Below are 20,604 nucleotides of genomic sequence, written 5' to 3' on the forward strand. Positions count from 1 at the left end.
GATTAGATTTTTCTTATTTATAGTTGTCTTGGTTTTATAGCTTCAAATTTTCCTCTTAGCATTGTGGTTGATTGTTGTAGTATTTTGACATCTTGGCAATCTTGTACTTCATATATTATTTTTGTTATTGTCAACATCTACATCTCTTTCTTGTCGAAAGAAATGCAAGGAATCAATAGCAATTACAAAAGGGATTTTTCACGAGGTTAGAATAAAGATAATGAGACTGATAAGTGAAGTAGTATGGTTTGATGATCCTTGAGGCCAAGGACTTTTTTCTTCAAGTGTGGCTATTACATCTATAAGGAAGGTTCAAGGTTTTTATGTGGTACATAGGAGCAAAGTTTTATGTGATTAGATTGTCATAAACATGTCCATGGTTACAAAGATTGTGAATTCATGAGATTTAAAACACAACAAGATTAAAAAAAAAAATTGTAAATAGTTAATATCCTATATTGAAGTATTTTAATATATAAGGTGTTTTTTTAGATATATCTAGTTTACAAATTCATAGCCATCTATATGTACGAAAGTTGATATTTTTTATGAAATATTAGTTGCTTCTTCTCAATTTTTTATGAAATATTGAGTTCCTAAATACTTTATGAAGATGTTTGCTTGTTGTTCAAGAATTGATACATAGCAAACTTTGATTTTGTTATCAAGTTCTATATACTTTATTCAATTAAGCATTATTGGATTCCATACAAGCTTTATACTACTCATATTATTGCATAGTAGGGATATTGATTCATTATTTTTGAATAGTAGTGCTTCAAACAAATGATGGTAGTATACTATGTTATTTATAGCTTTGAAGAGAACATAATATTTTCCATTTGTTAAAGATAGAAATAACATAGGCTATAGTTTGATTGATGAAAGAATTGAGGTTGATTCTAACTTGTACAAAATTCTAAAGGTTGATTTTTGTGAATCTGTATTACTTAGCTTATTTGCATCGGCATTTGTAAGTAGGTCATTTTGATCTTTTTTAAGATAGAATATTTCAAAGTCTAAAGTTTCTTTCAAATATCTGAGTATATTTTTTGCAACTACTAGATATAATATTTGTAGTTTTATCATATAATAGGATTGATATCCTACTGTTAGGGACATAGTCCTTAGACCTTTCTAGAGACAAGTTTCTAGAACCTTCTAGAAAAAAGTCTCTAGAAACTTCCAAAAGATTCCTTGAATATTCTCTTAGAATATTCTTCAAAGATTCTCTAAAGATTCTTTTAAGATTCCCTAAAGATTCCTTTAGAAGGCTCTAAAAGATTCTTAGAATATTCTAGTAGATTCTAGGAAGTTACTTGAGAAGCTTCCTAGCTCTTGGGTAATTGCTCGAGAAGCTTCATAGTTCTTGGGAAGCTTCTTGATGCGCTTCCTTAGAACCATAGGCCAGTAGTATATATAGGAGTCGAGGCTAAAGAGTTCTTCAGTCTCGACAACGCATCTCTTGAAGCTCTAGCTCAATTCTCTGGGCGTTGCTCTTGTACTCCTCTGATAATCTAGTTCTTGTCATTTCTTCTTGAACTTCTTGTTTAGATTTCTTGTTTGTATTTTTGGTCCGTGACAATTTGTCGAGACTACCTTTATCTTAATATCAAAGCTGAATCCTTCTTGTTTGAGAGCGGATTACCCATCTTCTTGAAGGTATTCTAGCGCTTTAGGGGTTGCGGATTACCTTCCTCTAAACTGATATTTTCTCAATCACAATATCAGAGCTTAGTTCTTTGAGGCAGAGAGTGGACTACCCCTTTCCTTGGAGATACTTGAGCGTTCTGAGGGTTGCGGATTACCTTCTCTTGGACTGATATTAATTCCTTCTTTTTGTTTAGCATAGCTAGTAGAAAAGACTGTTAACATCGATTTCAGAGCTTTGCCTTCTTGATAGAGTGCGGATTACCCCTCTTCTCAAAAGCATTGAGGCATTTTTAGAGGTTGCGGATTACCCTCCTCTAAAACTGAAATCGTTTAGTTTTTTTTTTCCCTTTTCTCCGAGTAGGTTTTAGTGACAAGTAGTGCTACAATTTTCTCCAAGAGACTTAGTAATTTCTTCTTCTCTCAAAATTTTAATCCATCTATTCTCTAAATATGGAAGTAGACCAGGTCATAGACAGTGCATCTCCACAAGTAGACAATAGAGTGGCAACGCTTGCAGATCTTCAAGCTCTTATGAATAGTGTACGAAAGGAGATTGCATTTCTTCGCAATCCAAGTAAAGAACCTCAAATTGATCTAGTGATCGAAGAAGCTAGACGCGAAATTCATAGCCTACAACAAGAGATTATTCGACTGAGAGAAGCAAGACATGTGTCACATACGACCCCTATGGATACTTCAAGGATTAGTACGAAAGAACCAAAAGCGAGTATGCCAGACAAGTTTGACGGAACAAGAGCCAACTTCCGAGGTTTTGTGCAACAAGTACGGCTTTACCTACGCCTATACTCTTCTCGTTATCCGAATAGATTTACCCAGGTTGCTTTCATAGGTACTCTTCTATCAGGAAATGCTCGCTCTTGGTTTGCTCCACTATTGGAGAAGGATTCTTCAATATTGTACGACCTAGAGGCTTTCATAGAGAGACTTACTGCTGCGTTTGGAGATAGCGATCGAGAAAGAGTGGCTGAAAGAAAGATACAAAATCTGCGACAAGGATCACGTTCTGCTGCAACCTATGTTACAGAATTTCAACAGCTTACATGTGATCTTGATTGGAATGATAAGGCGTTCATGACACGATTTCGATATGGACTGAGAGATGATGTCAAGAACTTATTGATCACCATGCCTAAGGCGGATACTTTAGAAGAACTTATATCTCAGGCACTTATTTGTGACAACCGCCTCTTTGAATTACGACAAGAAAGACGATCAGGCTGGAGAAATGATGGAGCATTTGCTACATTTTCAAAAGGTCTAGAGAATCACTCCACAGATCCTGAACCCATGCAAATTGATGCGGTACGTTTCAAACCCCTCACAGCTGAGGAAAAGAAGCGACGGTTTGAACAAAACTTGTGTTTATATTGCGGAGAAGCAGGCCATAAAGCTGTAGATTGTCGAAAGAAACAGAAGCCTCAAACAACAAGACTCAGGAGTACAAGCATGCAGGAAAACAAGGACGCCCAGCCATAATAGGGACCGTGCGGCTGGACATCTCAACATCCAAAATTAATCAAGGTCCCTTTCTCTCAGCTCAACCTTCAGATTGTTTTATGGTACCTTTACATCTGGGTATTCAAGAACTACAAGTCGATGCTTTATTAGACTCGGGTGCATCCGCTTGCTTTATAGATGAAGAGTTTGCCAAGCTTCACAATATTTCTCTTGTAAAGAAACTTAAGCCTGTCCATGTAGAAGTCATAGACGGACGACCATTGTCTTCGGGCAATGTTATCCATGAAACTAAACCATTGAAGGTACGTCTTGAAAACCATGAGAGCAATATTGTGTTTAATGTTATCAAGACCCCTTCATGTCCTATCATTTTGGGACTATCTTGGCTTGATAGATATAATCCATTGATAGATTGGAAGTTGCGGAAAGTGACATTTCCAACAAACTCCTTGAAGGTGGAATCTGCCAAGACAATGTCTAGAAACAAATCCTTGTTTATAGGTGCAAGGGCTTTCATGAAGGAAGCCAAGCAAAATACACCTCTTGTCATCTTCGCAACTCCGACTCGAGAAGATGCAACTCCGACTTTGGTTATTCCAAAGCAGTATGAAGAATTCAAAGATGTCTTTGAAAAGAAGAATGCTGATATGCTGCCAGAGCATCGACCCTATGACTGTGCCATTGAATTGCAAGAAGGAGCACAACCACCTTTTGGACCAATCTACAATTTGTCGCAGACGGAGTTGACTGAGTTGCGGAAGTACATTGACGAGAATCTAGCCAAGAACTTCATCCGTCATTCGAAGTCGCCAGCTGGGGCACCAATCTTATTTGTGAAGAAGAAGGATGGCTCACTACGGATGTGCGTGGACTATCGAGGTCTCAACAAGGTGACAAAAAAGAATCGCTACCCACTGCCTTTGATCTCTGGTCTTCTAGAACAACTTGGGCGTGTAAGGATCTTTACAAAGATTGACCTAAGGGGAGCTTACAACCTTGTGCGAATCAAAGAAGGAGATGAATGGAAGACAGCTTTCCGAACAAGGTATGGCCATTTTGAATACAATGTCATGCCATTTGGTCTTACTAATGCTCCAGCGGTCTTTCAACACATGATGAATGACATCTTTCGAGAGCATCTAGATGATTTTGTTGTCATCTATCTAGATGATATTTTGATATTTTCTAAGAACGAGGAAGAACATGAGAAGCACGTTCGTATGGTACTCAAAAAACTACGGGAGCGAGGACTCTATGCCAAATTGGAGAAGTGCTTATTTCACCAAACTGAGATGGAGTTTTGGGGATTCATCGCGACTACGGAAGGCTTGAAGATGGATCCAAAGAAGGTGGATGCAATCATGTCTTGGGAAGTTTCGAAGACGGTTAGGGACGTACAATGTTTTCTTGGATTTGCTAACTACTATCGGATCTTCATCAAGAATTATTCTCAAGTTGCTGCCCCCCTCACTCGGTTAACGTGCAAGGACAAGCTCGAATGGGGACCTATCGCAGAAAAAGCATTCCAAGATTTGAAGATGGTATTTACTACAGCTCCAATCTTGGTACATCCGGACTTTACAAAGGCCTTTTATTTGGAGACAGATGCTTCGGATTTTGCTTTGGGAGCTGTACTTTCACAGATGGGCGTAGATGAGAAGCTCCATCCAGTTGCGTTCTATTCTCGAAAATTCTCTGCTGCTGAGATCAACTATGAGATCCACGATAAGGAACTCCTTGCTATAGTAGATTCTTTCCAAGAGTGGCGCCACTTTCTCGAAGGAACTGCACATCCAGTGACCGTATATACGGATCACAAGAATTTGGAGTATTTTATGTCGGCTCGGGTTTTGAATCGGCGTCAAGGTCGGTGGAGTATGTCGCTATCCAGGTTTGACTTTGTTATTACTTATCGACCTGGGAAGCAACAAGGGTTGTCCGATGCATTATCAAGGAGATCATATCTCGCGCCAAAGGCTGGAGATGCAGCATTTGATCAACAGTGCACGACATTGTTGAAGCCAGAGAAATTTCGGCTCAATGCAGCTATTGCACCAATTGATGCTGACTTCCTCGACCAGGTACGGGCCGCAACCATTGAAGATTCTCTAGCCCTTGATATCAAGCAACATGCTAGTGATGATAAATTCAAGATGGAAGGAGATCTAGTATATTTCGAAGAGTGGTTGTATATCCCAAAAGGGCCAACACGACTCCGAGTTCTTCAATCTCGTCATGACTTTCCAGCTGCGGGACATTTTGGATTCAATAAGACCTTGGAACTTATTTCCCGCGATTTCTGGTGGCCTCAAATGTGGAAGGATGTGAAAGATTTTGTTGTATCTTGTGACATTTGTTCAAGATCCAAAAACCCTCGACATCGGCCTTATGGACTTCTACAGCCATTGCCTATTCCGCGCCGACCATGGTCTTCGGTTTCCATGGACTTTATTACGGATCTACCACCATCGAATTCATTTGACAGCATTTTTGTTGTCGTAGATCGGCTTACAAAGATGGCACATTTTGTCCCTTGCAAGAAGACATCGTCAAGCGAAGACACAGCAAGACTCTTTCTTGATAATGTGTATCGATATTATGGTCTACCAGATGATATCGTATCGGATCGAGGAACCCAGTTTGTGTCAAAGTTTTGGAAATCTCTTTTTGAGATATTGAAGGTGGATATCAAGCTTTCTTCAACATTTCATCCTCAAACGGACGGCCAAACAGAACGAGTGAATCAAGTTTTAGAGCAATATTTACGTTGCACCATCAACTATCAACAAGATGATTGGGCTGCATATCTACCGCTAGCCGAGTTCGCATATAACAACACCCTTCATGCGTCAACTCAACAAACGCCATTCTTTTCCAATTATGGATACCATCCAAAGCTTGACTTATGGAGTTCGTCAACGATTAACAATCCGGCAGCTAAAGGATTGGTGAAGGAGCTTTCGCAACTTCAAACTATATTGAAGCTTCAATTGCAAACTGCCCAAGAATCTTACAAGGCGTCCGCGGACAAATTTCGAAATCAGGCACCTAAATTCACGATTGGAGATAAAGTTTGGCTGCTTCGACGAAATATTAAGACCAAGCGGCCATGTGATAAATTGGACTATCGGAGATTGGGACCATTTGTTATCCAGAAGCAGATCAATCCTGTAGCGTATCGTCTGGAGTTACCAGCTACTATGAAGGTACATCCTGTCTTTTATGTTTCTTTGTTGGAGCCTTATCGAGAATCGTCTTTTCTTGGAAGAGTACGATATCCACCACCTAGCATAGAAATAGAGAACCACGAAGAATACGAGGTGGAAAAGGTCCTGGATTCACGGCAAAGACGGGATAAATTAGAATACTTTGTGCATTGGAGCGGTTACGATATTAATGAACGAACATGGGAGCCGGCCGAAAATCTCTTGAATGCGCCGCAAAAGGTACAGGAGTTTCATCGACGATATCCTGAGAAACCCAAGTCGGTTCGACGATAGCTTCTTACTGAAGATTGCTCATCCAGAAAACAAAAAAGAGGAGAGAGCACCACCAAAATCCATAGTTGATGTAGTCATTCTCTCCAAGATAGCGTAGAACTTTGTTAGTAGCCCAAGTTTGTTCTTATTGTTTTAGCCTTTGAATATGGATAGCCAAGATACTACACTTGTCATGTCATCTCAAGCAACTAGCTCACGAAGACGACCGCGAGATGAAGAACCGCCTGCACCACGACGGCGTCGAAGGATTCCGAGCAACAAATCGCTGGTGATTGTATTTGAGGTCGAGCCTGCCTACAATGGTCAGCCAGAAGGAATGTTTGCAGGACAATTTCACAATGAAGACACGGAGGTTCATGCTTGGTCAGAAGTTGAAGGCGTGGGCCACTACCGTTGGCTTCAAGGACCATTGAATCACTTGCCTCGTGAACAACAATTGGAGTTCATAGCAGAGGTTATGCGACAGATCTTCATTTTCTTGCGTTGGTATTGACTGACGATAACATTGCTTCTCGGAGACCTCGAAGCTAAAGGAGGAGGTGATGTTAGGGACATAGTCCTTAGACCTTTCTAGAGACAAGTTTCTAGAACCTTCTAGAAAGAAGTCTCTAGAAACTTCCAGAAGATTCCTTGAATATTCTCTTGGAATATTCTTTAAAGATTCTCTAAAGATTCTTTGAAGATTCCCTAAAGATTCCTTTAGAAGGCTCTAAAAGATTCTTAGAATATTCTAGTAGATTCTAGGAAGTTACTTGAGAAGCTTCCTAGCTCTTGGGTAATTGCTCGAGAAGCTTCATAGTTCTTGGGAAGCTTCTTGATGCGCTTCCTTAGAACCATAGGCTAGTAGTATATATAGGAGTCGAGGCTGAAGAGTTCTTCAGTCTCGACAATGCATCTCTTGAAGCTCTAGCTCAATTCTCTGGGCGTTGCTCTTGTACTCCTCTGATAATCTAGTTCTTGTCATTTCTTCTTGAACTTCTTGTTTAGATTTCTTGTTTGTATTTTTGGTCCGTGACATTTATTACATATTAGATGTCTTATCTATTAATGGTAATATATAAAAGACCTCTTACTAAGCTTTGGTAAATTTAAGGATCAATGGCTTGAATATTGATTTCTTTTATAAGCTTGTTTTTTTGATTCATGGGAACATTCAAAGGTTTATAATATATAAGACTAAATCTTTCCAATAGCTTTGTAATGTACCTACATTAATTGAATAGATCTCTTATTTGTCATAGTGTAATTCTACTCTAAGGTATATACAAGCATCTTCCAAGTCAATCATTTCAAAATCTAATATCATTTTTGCTTTGAATTTTTGAATATTCTATTTTTTATTTCTTTTGATTATGATATCATTAATATAGAATAAGACAATGATGTATTTCTTTCTTCAAATTAAAAAACATATGTTTGAATCTTTTTAATTTTTATAAAGATCTTGGTCAGTTAAGTATGTGTCTATCGTTTCATACCATACTCTTAGAGCTTGTTATAAGCCATATAAATATTTTTTCAACTTGCATACCTTTCCATTGATGTATGGTTTTTCAAATCCTAATAGGATTATTATGTAGAATTTTTTTATAATTTTTTCATCCAAAAATGTTGTTTTAATATTAAAGTGATGTAACCTCCAATGTTTCCTTGCTACTAGAACTATCATGCATCTAATGGTGGATTGTCAAACTATGGAAGAAAATATCTAAAAGAAATCAATTCCATCTTCTTCTTTAAATCTTATTGCAACAATTTGGACTTTTAATTTTTTAATTTTTTGATAGTTTTAATTTTTCTTTTAAATATCTATTTAATTAAGATAGGAGTTTGGTCAATAAGTAAGTTAACAAGCTTCCAAATTTGATTGTTTATATAGAATTAATTTTCTTATTTATTACATTATTTCAATTATTTAGTATAAAGTGCTTTTATATAACTCTATAGTTCTAAGTCTTATTTTGCTACAAAGATAAAGTAATCATGGTAGTAATGTGGATTTGGTTTTTTATTCCTAGCAAGATATCTTCATTGTTGTTATTTGATATTTTTTAAAGACGGTGATATAATGTTATTTGATAGTTCTAATTTGGATTATTAGAGGTTGTCAAATGTATGCTAGTAGATTTTTTCAATACTAGGAGATGGCAACGAAGTCAAAAACTACTACAATTGGATTTATAATGGCAATCCATTTGTTGGTTTTGGATCTAAATAAGGATCTATGTTATGATTGGATTGAAATATTGATTGATTTAAGTGAGATTTTACAGATACATTGTCGTATTATGTGTTGTCTTACTTAAGAATGCACCAGGCACTTAGCTGTAGAAGGTGAGATTGTGTTTCACAAATATCCAAAAAAATCCTAATAGGTTTCATCCATCTAAGAAGAATATAATCCAAATTCTGATTCAAAAGTACTAAAAAACACTCTTTTTAGTAGCCTCATTCACACATAAACCTCAATTACCTTATTACTTTGATATTTAAGTAATTTAGATTTTTCTTATAAGCCCCAATCTTAATTAGTGAGCTTTAACAAGCTGTAATTTCTAATCTAACCATCAATTTGATGTAAAATTTTGCATGCAATTGTCAATGTAAATCTTCTTGATGCTTAATAATTTTCAGCCCAATCCAATTTATAGATTGTAAGAAAACCTCTAAAAATTGCACTAATGTCACTCAGCTGCCAACTTGAAAAGTGAAGCAAAAATCCCAGTAGTGATTTTTCCTTCTTCAATCTTTAACTTTCATTCAAAATTGGTGTGCAGCTTGATCTTCAAGTTCTTCAACATCATGCCAAATTTCACCTTGATTCAACAAGTAGATCTCTAGATATCGTAGAAACTCTATCCAATCCCAAACTACCAACTTCCAAAATCCTCTTGTGCTAAAAACTAGATATTTCTAAATCACACCATTAGATTATCACAAAAAAATTTATATACTTAGCACACCCAATAATCCAAGCAGTACCAAATTTTGAACTGTAGATGTTATATCAATTGTATGAACCAACCAAATTTCTAGCCTTAATTATATTATATAAAATCCAAATCACCAATATAAACCTTGACTTTGAATAGTAATTGCTAAATCTTCAAAATCCCTACGAAAACAATCCTTATGCCTTTACAAAGAGCTTGAAGCTAGCTCTCAAAGTCTAATCTCCAATCTTTGATTGAAACCCTAATTTGTTCTAGGCGGTTGTTTTAATGACCAAAGGTCTGATTTTGACTCTATCTCACAAACGGTCGACCCCCAGGTATCAATCTAACCTATCCCAAGGAATTTTTAGCCTAATCCTATCCTGAACTTGACCCTAGTATCAACCATATCAACTATTTACCTCTTCTATCATGATTTTAATAATTTATGGCCTTTCTAAGGCAGCAAAAGAGTTTATATATCCTAGAAGGTAAAAATACTAACTAACTTTTATCTACTTACTATTAAGACAAGAAAATAGGCTAAGAGACTTTCATAAAAGCCTTATTAAAATATTTTGAATTTTTGTTGATTTAATATAATAGAGTATTAATTAAAAAATTATTTTTAGTCATATTTTTACTATATAATCGTGTCACAACACGACAACATGGTTGTTTGATTTTGTTGGATTTTATATCAATTGTTTTGGATTTTTAGGCTGCAAGAGAGGTTCAAAGAATGTATATGATTTATTGAAAGTAGGATGTTTGATATGGACATAATTATATCCTACTTGTATTTTATTGAACATGATATCTTAACTTAAGTAGATTTTCCTACAAGCGGAATCAAATATCTTATAAAGCTTGTTTTTTTTGTCATATCCTAAGAAAAAAATATCTAATTGTTTTGCTTTCTAGCTTTGTTTTTTATTCTTTTAGCACATGAAAATATGCTAATGAATCAAAATTCCTCAAAAAGTCTACACTTGGTTTAATTCCAAAATATTATTCTTTTAATGTCATATTGTAATTAACACAAGTGGAGCTTAGATTAATAAAAAGATTCGTTGCATTAATTAGTTTTATCTATTATAACCAAAGACAATTATTGGTGGCAGCCATGGATTTGGTTCTATCAATTATAGTTCAATTCTTATATTCATTGACACTACTCTAATAAAGAAAAATTTCTAAGGTATATATCAAAGTTTATTAATGAATATTTTTCACCTCTGTCCATTCTAAAGCAAAGGATTTTTTTTATTTGTTTTTATTTCCTATCTTGTTCTAAATTCCTTAAATTTTGCTAAGATTTTTTATTTGTGCTTCATAAAGTACATCCAACTTTTATAAAAAGAAACATTTATAAAAGCAATGTAATATTGTGCACTATTTAGTAACAAAGTTTTAATAGATTCTATTAAGTCTGAATAGATGAACTACAATATCTTGTTGGAGCAATGTGATAATATTTTTGTAAAGCAATCCCAATGCTTACACCCTATTAATTAGTTGTGACATATTTCTTTCATGATTTAAAATTGAAATAAGCTCAAGACCATTCCTATTCATATTAAGTACTCAAGACTTACATAGTATAGATGACCAAATCATTTATGCCATAACTATGCATCATTCTTTGATGTAGCCACATTAAATATTTCTTTCATTTGTTTATTATCAAATTTATATAGGCCATTTGAGAAATCCAATTTATCAATTACTAATACCATTTTATTCATGTCATTATCAAAAACTAGACATCATTTGTATAAATATAATCATGTGTCCATCATCTACTAATTCTTTAATAGACATAAGGATGCGATTCAATATAAAAACATATAAAATATTGCTCAAGTTTATTGATCTATAATATGGCTAGACTTGATGCAATAGTAATAATAGATGTTTCTAATACCTCTAAATACTCCTAAAGATTGATATGGTTGTATAGGAGGCAAGTAGTTCATTGGCAATGTTCCTCAGTATTGTATCACATTATGTGGTCATGCAAAGGAACCTTAGTTCTGAATGAACTGCTATCCAAATCCATGTCCTTAATGTCATCCTCCTCTGAAGTTTTTGTTGCTTCTTCTTCTAATAAGTTGGGTGTCATGATATTGGACAGCAATTGCTTCATCTTGCTCAAGCTTCTAGTTGCAAATGGTCATTTAGTGTGTCTTAATTAGAAGCTTTTCCATTACATCTTCAAAGTTGACATCTATAAGTTTTGTAATTCATTAGATCACCATATAATAGCTTTTAGGTATTCAGTTTAGCATGATGTTGATAAGAATTTATTAGTAATTTTTTCTCCAAAGACTTACAATTGATTGTGCAAGTTCATTCTGATGTTGGTCTCCAACTTCGAACATTCTATGGAGCATGTCCCACAAGTCAATAAGATCCTCGTGTTGAGACACAGCTCCTGTCAAATTATCTCCTGCAGACATCATTATTCCAGACTGCGCCCTTTGAGTCTCTCAATTTAACTTTTGTATACAATATCCCTCCTATGGTTGCTGGAAATTGGCTTGGGAGGCTCTTTGACTCTACAATTTCCCACAAATTCTCACGTTCCAAAACTGCTTTCATTTTTAGGCTCCACAACTAATAATTTTGTGGACCTATCAACTTATTGGCTTTGCCTATCCCATAGTTCAAGGTTTTCTCTCTCGCGTCTGCCATTCCTATGAGTTTTCTATCAACAATAAATTCTTCCTATCTTCCATCTGTTCTGCACTCTAGAATAAGGGAGCAGCGCTCACCTTTGTAACTTGCTACATAGAAACAACTTGCTCTAATACCATGTTGCTATCTACACTTGTGTGATACTCTGTGTATTCAACACATGAAGAGAGATTGTATTCAAAGCATGAGGGGTATATATACATGATGGACTCGAGTTCCAAGCAAGTCTAGTAGGGTGAGGTAACACTAATTTAAGCATCATGACGTGGCAAGCTGACGTCAGTGTGGAAGTTGCTGAATTGATTCACCAACAGACTGATCCTCCAGCAATAACCGAGCACCATTGCAATCCTTAAGAGGAATTCCCATTTTAATAATACTCTCATGCTGATCTATGAATAGAAAACAACCTCCACGATGTGCAAGACATTATTCGACTGCCAACGTAGAGTGCTTAATTTCCCTTCAAATCGTTCCTCTAAATCTTAGTCGCAGACTCGGTGTGATATTCACTATGGCTTATAAAATGTCCCTGTTGCGAATCCAGTTTTTTTGGCAACACTCAAGTCTATTTCATCCTAGGCACCAATGTCCCTCGCTATCTAGGTCAAGGCAATCGAGAGAAATTTTACCTTTGTTTCTCTTGTTCATTACAAGCTGATGGGATACGATTGCATAAGTGGTATACTGCAGTGGAGCAAGTACAATGAAACCAAGTGAACTCAGGATGCGGTGTCGGTAGTATGAAAGAAATTCTGACATGAGTTTGTTTCAGTGAATTAGTACAAGAAAACGGCAGTTTTAACCTGCAGCAGGGTTTCGGTGTTAGCATGTTTAGTAAGTCGGGAACAAGTCTTCGCATCAAAGAGGTACTCAATTAACGCAAATATATTCGCGAGGAGAATCGAGAATTCACTCGAAGAGTTCGACAGCAATGAGTGGGAAAGGATGCCAATCGTGACAAAGATTGTAATGTGTCGCAGTTGTTGGGGTCGACCCTCCAACTGACAGAATTGTTCTAGCATGTTAATATTTCAAACAGTTCTTCACGTGGTAGGTGACATATTTTCCTCACCACAAATGTGATTGCAAGGATTATAACTTTTACTCAGCAACTATAGGGTTGCATATCACAGAATACAAGCCGTCTCCAACAGTACCCTGGAGAACTAATCAAAAAAAGCAATAAGACGTGTGTACATCACAGTCATGGTCTTAACATCTATGCAGGAGGTCCATGCAGCAGGAATGCGCATGCAATGCGAACGTTTGGATTATCAGCTCCAGATTCTCTGGAGCTCATTTAAATCTAATTTACAGTAACCAGGGGATACAAACCTGCCTCATTTGCCAAAGGCATAGCCAAGCTCCAGGGCCAGTCCGCATCGGACAGATGATCATCCACTACGGTTTTCTCAACACTATTTCTATGTACCTACAATGTATGATGAACTGGTTAGATGATCATCCTCCTCTTTGAGTCGGACACAGGGTCTTACGGCTGCTCCAAGGCAGGTGGTTGCCAACGTCTTAATGGCTACATATGCTGTCCTGCGAGAAGCTACTCCAGTGTCCTCGTTTGGAAGACTGAAGACCTCTAGTTCACGAGCACTAGATGTTCGACGAACATATCTATCCAACTGATGACTTGCCCCCACCCTTGACCTTGTTCTGAACTCTTCATTCATGGCCTTTAGTTGGGCAGTCTGCAACTCCAGAAGCTTAGGTTGGTAGTTCGACCGGACAGAGCCACTGCCGCCACGAGACGAGGATCGACTTACTGGATGCTCAACCAAGTCATACTGAGAAGTGATCAGATCCTGCACCTGCGATATTTCACACAGAGGACCGCCGATCACTTCGCCAATAGCGAAGTCCTCCAAACCTTCTACTCCTGCAATACTGCTGCAAGGGTCACAAGGAACAGAAAGCCCGAGCTCATGCGAAACCCCTGGACTGATGCAAGGAGAGAGCGGAGCTGTTGGTTTCTTGGAAGTCGACACTCTTGATCTCCCCTTGGTGGAGTTCATCTTCAACCAGCTGGCACTGGACGACCCGTCATCCTCGCACATCTCCTCGTCCAAGTCCACCGACGCACTTGCACTACTGGACCTAAAAGAAGCATTGGCGGACTTGAAATCCTCAAAAGTGGTCTCTGATTCGACTTCACTGCCATCCGATATGTAAGGAGTAGAAAGCCTCGCCGATGTGCGAGATTCTGGAGTGATGCCATCAGCGACACAGTTGCTGTCTCCATCGTTAGCACGAGTTTGTGTGGTAACATCTCGAACGAGTATATTGTTCATCACAGCTTCGTCAGCACATACCATTGTGGAACAACCCTCCACTTGAGTAGGAGGGTCGTAAGCAGGGGTTTGCTCAAGCCCGACTTCCTGTTGGGAATTAGCCACCCTGGCCTCCCGTTCTGCTAACCTAGACACCTGCGATAACAATCTTTTATGGTTCGGATGAGAAGATACTTTAGTTATTCTTCGGGCAGAAGCCGCAGGCCATGGCCGCTGAGCATGTACACTTCGTCTCACCATCCGTGCCATACCATCCATGGTTGTCCCCGACACCTTCTTCTGAATTCCCTTTAAATCTTCAACCACATCGGACATGGAGGGGCGCCTGGTGCGAGAAGATCGGACGCATTTAACGGCCACATTTATCAACTGCTTGAGAGGCTTCATATTACCAGGCGCATTCAACTTCTTGTCTAGTAGTTCATCTATTTTACCTTGTTTGATGAGCGGAAGGGCCCATTCGTGAATGCACGGAGGCTCGTAAGCCAGATCAATTGCATTCCTGCCGCTAATCATCTCGAGCAGAAGAATTCCGAAACTGAAGACATCCGTTTTCGTGCTCAGATCTGATGGCGTCTCGTACTCAGGATCCAGATAACCCATTGTACCCGCTGGAGGAGTGGAAGTCTTCAACATATCCTCGATATTACCTCTCAAAGCTAAACCGAAGTCACCGAGCCTGGCTTTCCAAGACTCGTCAATGAGCACGTTGGATGACTTTATGTCTCTGTGTATGATAGGAGGCGAAGCTGAGTGGAGTGTGAAAATGCCTCTAGCAATTTGTAGCGCGAACTCAATTCGCATTACCCAGTTCAAGGCGGGTTCGAAGTTATCATGTAGGTTGTCATGCAGCGTGCCATTAGACATAAATTCCACCACTAAAAGCTTTTCGTCCTCCTCACGGGTATATCCCAGTAAGTTGACGAACCTGTCGCTCCAGATCTTAGATAGAATCTCTAACTCGTTATCGAAAGAGGTCTCGTCTTGGAGTAGCTGTCGAGCATGCGTCGCTCTCTTAACCGCAACTTCCTTTCCATCCTTAAGCACCCCCTTGTACACCAACCCGTGACTACCTTTGCCAAGAAGACGATCTTCCGCAAAGTCCAAAGTCGCCTCGCTGAGCTCCTGCACAGCGATCCAGGACATCATCACGAGTGCGTCCAACTGAAAATTACTGAGATTCGGAATGAACTTCTCGTGCTCATGAGAAACACCGGAATCCAACAGAAAATGGTAAGCCCTCGTGTCACGACGTTTCGCAATGACTATGATACTTTTCAGAGAAAATTTACTATTGAGGCACATACAATTTAACTGGGAGACATAGAGCCAAGAGACGCTGCCTGCAGGCACGATTATAAATCTGGTGGTGAGATGAAAAGGACAAACAGTTGCGTACGTCCAGGACAAGCTTGTGTAATAAAGGAACTTACAGAGAAGGAAAAAACCCGTGGGGTTATATTTCGGGGCTTCGAGGCCTTATTGGTCAATTGCTTCTTCAGCTTCAGATGCACGGATTCACAGGTCCCGGTAGCGGCTTCCGTTCGACATGACAAGTATCCCATAGCTGAGAAGTGGCTCATTCCGTTGCCCACATAGTCGGCTGCCATAAATAGCTATTCATGTAACGTCAACGAGAGGAGATTCAATCAAAATTAAATAGAAAATGAATCGAATAGCTTGAAACCATTTGAGTGAATTGTCCCTTATGACGGCAAACGGGCCGGCCTTCTGGACAAGGACATCATTCTTTTTCGAAAAAAATTCGCAGTTTTCTATTCCAGCACTTAAATTAAGAAGCTCAGGCAGCCGTATGTCGCCCGTTAATGTCTGAGAATACTTCCTCGCACGAATTCAGCACCAAGTGAATAGACCCATTCTGCTTTCGTTGAGTATTCTAATGTAGAAACCTTCAGCCAGATGGCATGGTTGCTCCGAACACGCTTCTCCTAATCATTAACACCGTAAATCCCTGTAACCACCTTCGACCCCTCATTGACTGTGACACATCCCCTGATAATGATCCGCTCTGTCCCACTTTCTTTCCCAACGATGATAACAGTGAACTGGATTAAGCCTGAATCGCCTATCTTCGAAGACTCCGGTTCCTGGCACACTCTAACTGTGAGTATGGAAACACTGCATTTAGCTTGTTCTGAGTTCACCGATTTGCAGGTGGATTTGGGGACCTTGGTGGCATTAACCTGTCGAAAACACACATGGTTGATATAATCGATTAGCATGGGAAATTGATCTCGAGGACTGAGGATGTAAGCCAACACCGACTACTGAATCATATCACTTCAAGTCCTTTTTGGGTGAGACCAGAGGTTTCATGAATCTCTCTACTAACTCAAACAGAGAATTCACTGCTACGCCTTCCAATTTCACAGAGTCTATCTGAATGGGTCCTAAATTGAATGTAAGTTATACAGTACAACAAACTTCCGTTCTATGCTAGATAACGTCACAGGATTCAACAAAGGCAGACACTAGGAGACATGTAACTAGTCCACGTTTAACCACCTTAAACAAAAACCGAAGCAGAGCCTCGCATTCGACGATCCGTATGCGCACTATTCAATAGATTAACATTGTCGCCATACGGAATACGGTAAAAAGCCGCGAACATAACCCTGTATACCTATAAACATCCAAAACTATCGGCGATATTCAACAGACACAGTCCGCCTTGGCGTCTGATGTGTTCTTATTAACGCAACGAACTCACACTTAACTTCCAACGCCCAGCTCCAATTAATACATCACACTTTTCTAGTCGATCGCGAAGGAACAAATTCCGCCCCTTCTCTCACTTTCTCACCCCAAGGAGCTAGGCTGTAGGAGCAGGTCCTCACAAAGTCCACACAATGAAGTGTATCCGCGAGGCTATGCCTTCATCATTTCGGCATCGTTCCTAAGGGAATCCCTGATGGCTGTAATGCCATTACGAGCTTCGAAGTTCAGAAGATTTGTCACGGGAGCAAATTCATGAAATGGGACATGTATGGCCCACTCACTGTAAAGATCGTGTGCGCATGGCGTACAGCATCTCCTACCGCTAGATATCGCTATACATGCCGACAATTCTTTGAAGAAGCCTAAAATTCAAATTTGCAGTTACAGGCTCGTGCACGCACAAGTAATGAGCATATCGCATCGCTAGAGAGTAGCAGCAGCTCGTACACAAACCCCTCCCTGCAATCCCGCGCAACACCTTGACACCCTTCAATCGTCCCTCTCTCTAAAACCATAAAGACCCACGCACGCAACGCCCTCGCGCCTAAATCACCCTCAGGAAACTCCAAATATTTCAAAACCGCCAAAATCGCAACAAACGACAGCAGATTCAGACCTCATCAAACATGACCTCACCAATGCACACAGTACCGAAAACTACGACAAAACTTCTCTCAGAGAGGCAGAACGAGAAGATCTGCGAATACGATTAAAAAAATAAAAATAAATAAATAAATAAATAAACTGACACTAGTCCCAGAGGAGTACACCCGGGCTCTACACACTGCTCTTAACGCGCGACAAGGCCTCCAACACTCCAAGCGAGCTCCAAACCTTGCGAGAAAGCATGCAGTCCACAAACCAGCTCCCGAGCTCGCACAAGCAGCGCCAGTGAAGCAAAGGTACAACAACCTACACAACACGAAACGAAGCCGGAGAGGAAGCGAATAGCGGAATGAGAATGATTGAGTGACTCCCAACGATCAACTCCGCATGTTGCGAGGGCTCGCTCCGAAGCTCCACAATCTACTCTCTATGGGATTCACCCACCCCCCGGTCCCCAGCAGGAGCTCGTGCGGAGAGATGGGCCCGTTGAAGCACGGCGCGACAGTTCCGGGCCGAGCGCCGTGATCGCCCCTTCCCAGTTGTGGACAGGTAACTTTATTCGTTTTCATGATTCTGGTTACTTTTCCACGCCACCAGTAAACCTTCTAATTCCGGCCATGAGTAAAAAAGAAACTAAACATCCGAACTCGTTTTATCATTCATCCAACTTTAAAGCAAATGGCCACTTTTGATGGCCATAAATACAAACACTGCTATGGTTCATCCTTCTAGAACCATGACTGAAAGTTCCTTTAGTCACTAATCAAAGTGATGGTGGATAAAAAATCATTAGTGAGCCCATGCATCAAACCATATCATCATGTGCATGTGTGTGTATGCACATTCTCTAGAGTATGGATGTCAAGTTTGTAGTGGCTTTCGCTTAGGATCTTTCTACAGAAGTACAAAATCCATCTTGGATGGCAGTGCCCACTGAGGTCATAGAACCCATGTCTACAGCTTATGCTTCAAACACAAGCAGCATTGTACAATACACAACACATGTTCCTCATGAGACAGAGTGGAGGTGCAAATAAATCAAAGAAGGAAATTATATATTAATAAAAAATTAAAAAAAAAAAAAAACAACTGAAGTCAAACTTCTGCCAAATGTTATTCATTCAGTAAACGACTTTCATCCACAAAAAGGTCCAGTTTGAACCTCCTTTTTATCATCAACCCCCACCTCCCCTACACAAGGATAACCAAATCGCCCCTTCCAAGACCTTCAGTTTGTCATCAAGCAGGTGGCCACACCTGAGGGAGTGTCCGTACCCAAATCCAAATAAACTTCAAGCTAGAATGTTGAAGACAGGAGACCAACAAGTACATGAATATCACCCCCCTCTCATGAACCAATCACCAAAACCACCAAATAATACCCTCTCACGCTCTCACTCTCTCTGGTACAAAGAAGCAAGTAAAATGCTCTTCCCCCTTTTTCCCATTCATCTCTTTGCCTCGCTTTAGGGGGCACACAATCCCATGCGCTTCAAGTATTTCCAACACGGTTGGATAGAATCCAGACGAAACGAATGTCACCGTTGTCATATTCATCCACCACCCCAGAGGAACGCTGTCCATCGACAGATGTTCTAGTTCTCGGCACAGAACTGGCACCCGTTGCGTAACACAGAGGTGGGTAGGCAACCCGAGCCAGGCCCTGTATTAGCACTAATCAGGCAGCTTTAACCGAGTCCCTAAACAAAGGGGAACATTCCTTAACCCCGATAAGTATCCCGCTACTTCAGCTACCCATTATTATTAGGTGGGCGGCTCAAAAGCAGTAATTTCGATCGGCATTTAGAAAAATAAGCTGGAGGAAAGGAAGAGATTAGGAGGAGGTCGGAGCCACATCAATCAGGAGAAAAAGATTATGGGGCCCTTCATTACACCCCCTTTTTTTTTTCTATGTAAAGATATGGAAAGTTCAAACAGTGACGCATCCTTGCAACGGATACCCGAGAGTTGGGAGCCAGGTGGAGCCGACGTGGCAGGGCGGGAAGGGAGGAGCTCTGTGAACAGATGACAGGTGGCGAGATGAAATATGGGAGGAGGGGTGCCAGAGTGAATGGAGCTGGCACCGATGGTTGTGGGTGGTGGTGGGTTGTGGTCATGGGTGCCCGTCTCGATACAGCGGCTTCAATGGACATCAATGCGCACGCCGCATTATTATGGCTCTGTGGGCATGACGATTCCCTCCAACGGCTTTGGGATCCTAGGCCAATATGAATGGATGAATAAATGGGTTTCTGGATGAATTTTTGGTGGGTTGGAATTGGATGAATGAGTCGCGGATGAGACTCTAAACCCCTCTTCAATTATTTTCTTCAAATCAATGTTCCTGAGTATAGTTCATCTATAACATAAAGAAATGGTTTATTGTACTCAACTCTATGAGGGTTGGCTTCAAAAAAATGTGAGATTAAGGGTATATTTTACAGATTACGAAATGATTTAACATTTCAGAGGTTTTTTGTCAAATAAACTGAGGTCAAATTTTAATTTCTAAATAGGAGTATTTAATATATATGTCATGTAGGAATTACTCTATTAATAAAACTTAAAAATAAAAGAAGTAAACAAACAAATAAATCAAATTGATATTGATTGAAGAATGATAGATGCCAAAGCTGAGGTGCTATGGCATGCATTACATTTTGAGACACATATTGAAATTGATGCATT

The 20,604-nt window shown here is 39.5% G+C and overlaps 1 protein-coding gene across 5 annotated transcripts; it reads right to left on the reverse strand.

Annotated features, from left to right (window-relative positions):
* Positions 1-13,488: 13,488 nt before the first annotated feature.
* LOC112282545 (uncharacterized) lies at positions 13,489-18,374 on the reverse strand. Of its 5 annotated transcripts, none has more exons than XM_024520247.3 (3): positions 18,145-18,374; positions 16,005-16,775; positions 13,489-15,696 (listed from the first exon to the last, which is right to left on the reverse strand). In XM_024520247.3, the coding sequence occupies exons 2-3, from the start codon at positions 16,179-16,181 to the stop codon at positions 13,693-13,695; spliced, it is 2,181 nt and encodes a 726-aa protein (XP_024376015.1). In that variant the 5' UTR covers positions 16,182-16,775; positions 18,145-18,374; the 3' UTR covers positions 13,489-13,692. The 5 variants fall into 5 exon arrangements, with proteins under 5 accessions (XP_024376015.1, XP_024376017.1, XP_024376020.1 ...); XM_024520249.3 differs by having other exon boundaries at positions 18,060-18,374; XM_024520252.3 differs by having other exon boundaries at positions 17,712-18,374.
* Positions 18,375-20,604: the final 2,230 nt, after the last annotated feature.

Source organism: Physcomitrium patens, chromosome 5, assembly GCF_059467195.1.
Source record: "Physcomitrium patens ecotype Gransden chromosome 5, ASM5946719v1, whole genome shotgun sequence".
In the NCBI taxonomy this organism is placed as follows: Eukaryota; Viridiplantae; Streptophyta; class Bryopsida; order Funariales; family Funariaceae; genus Physcomitrium; species Physcomitrium patens.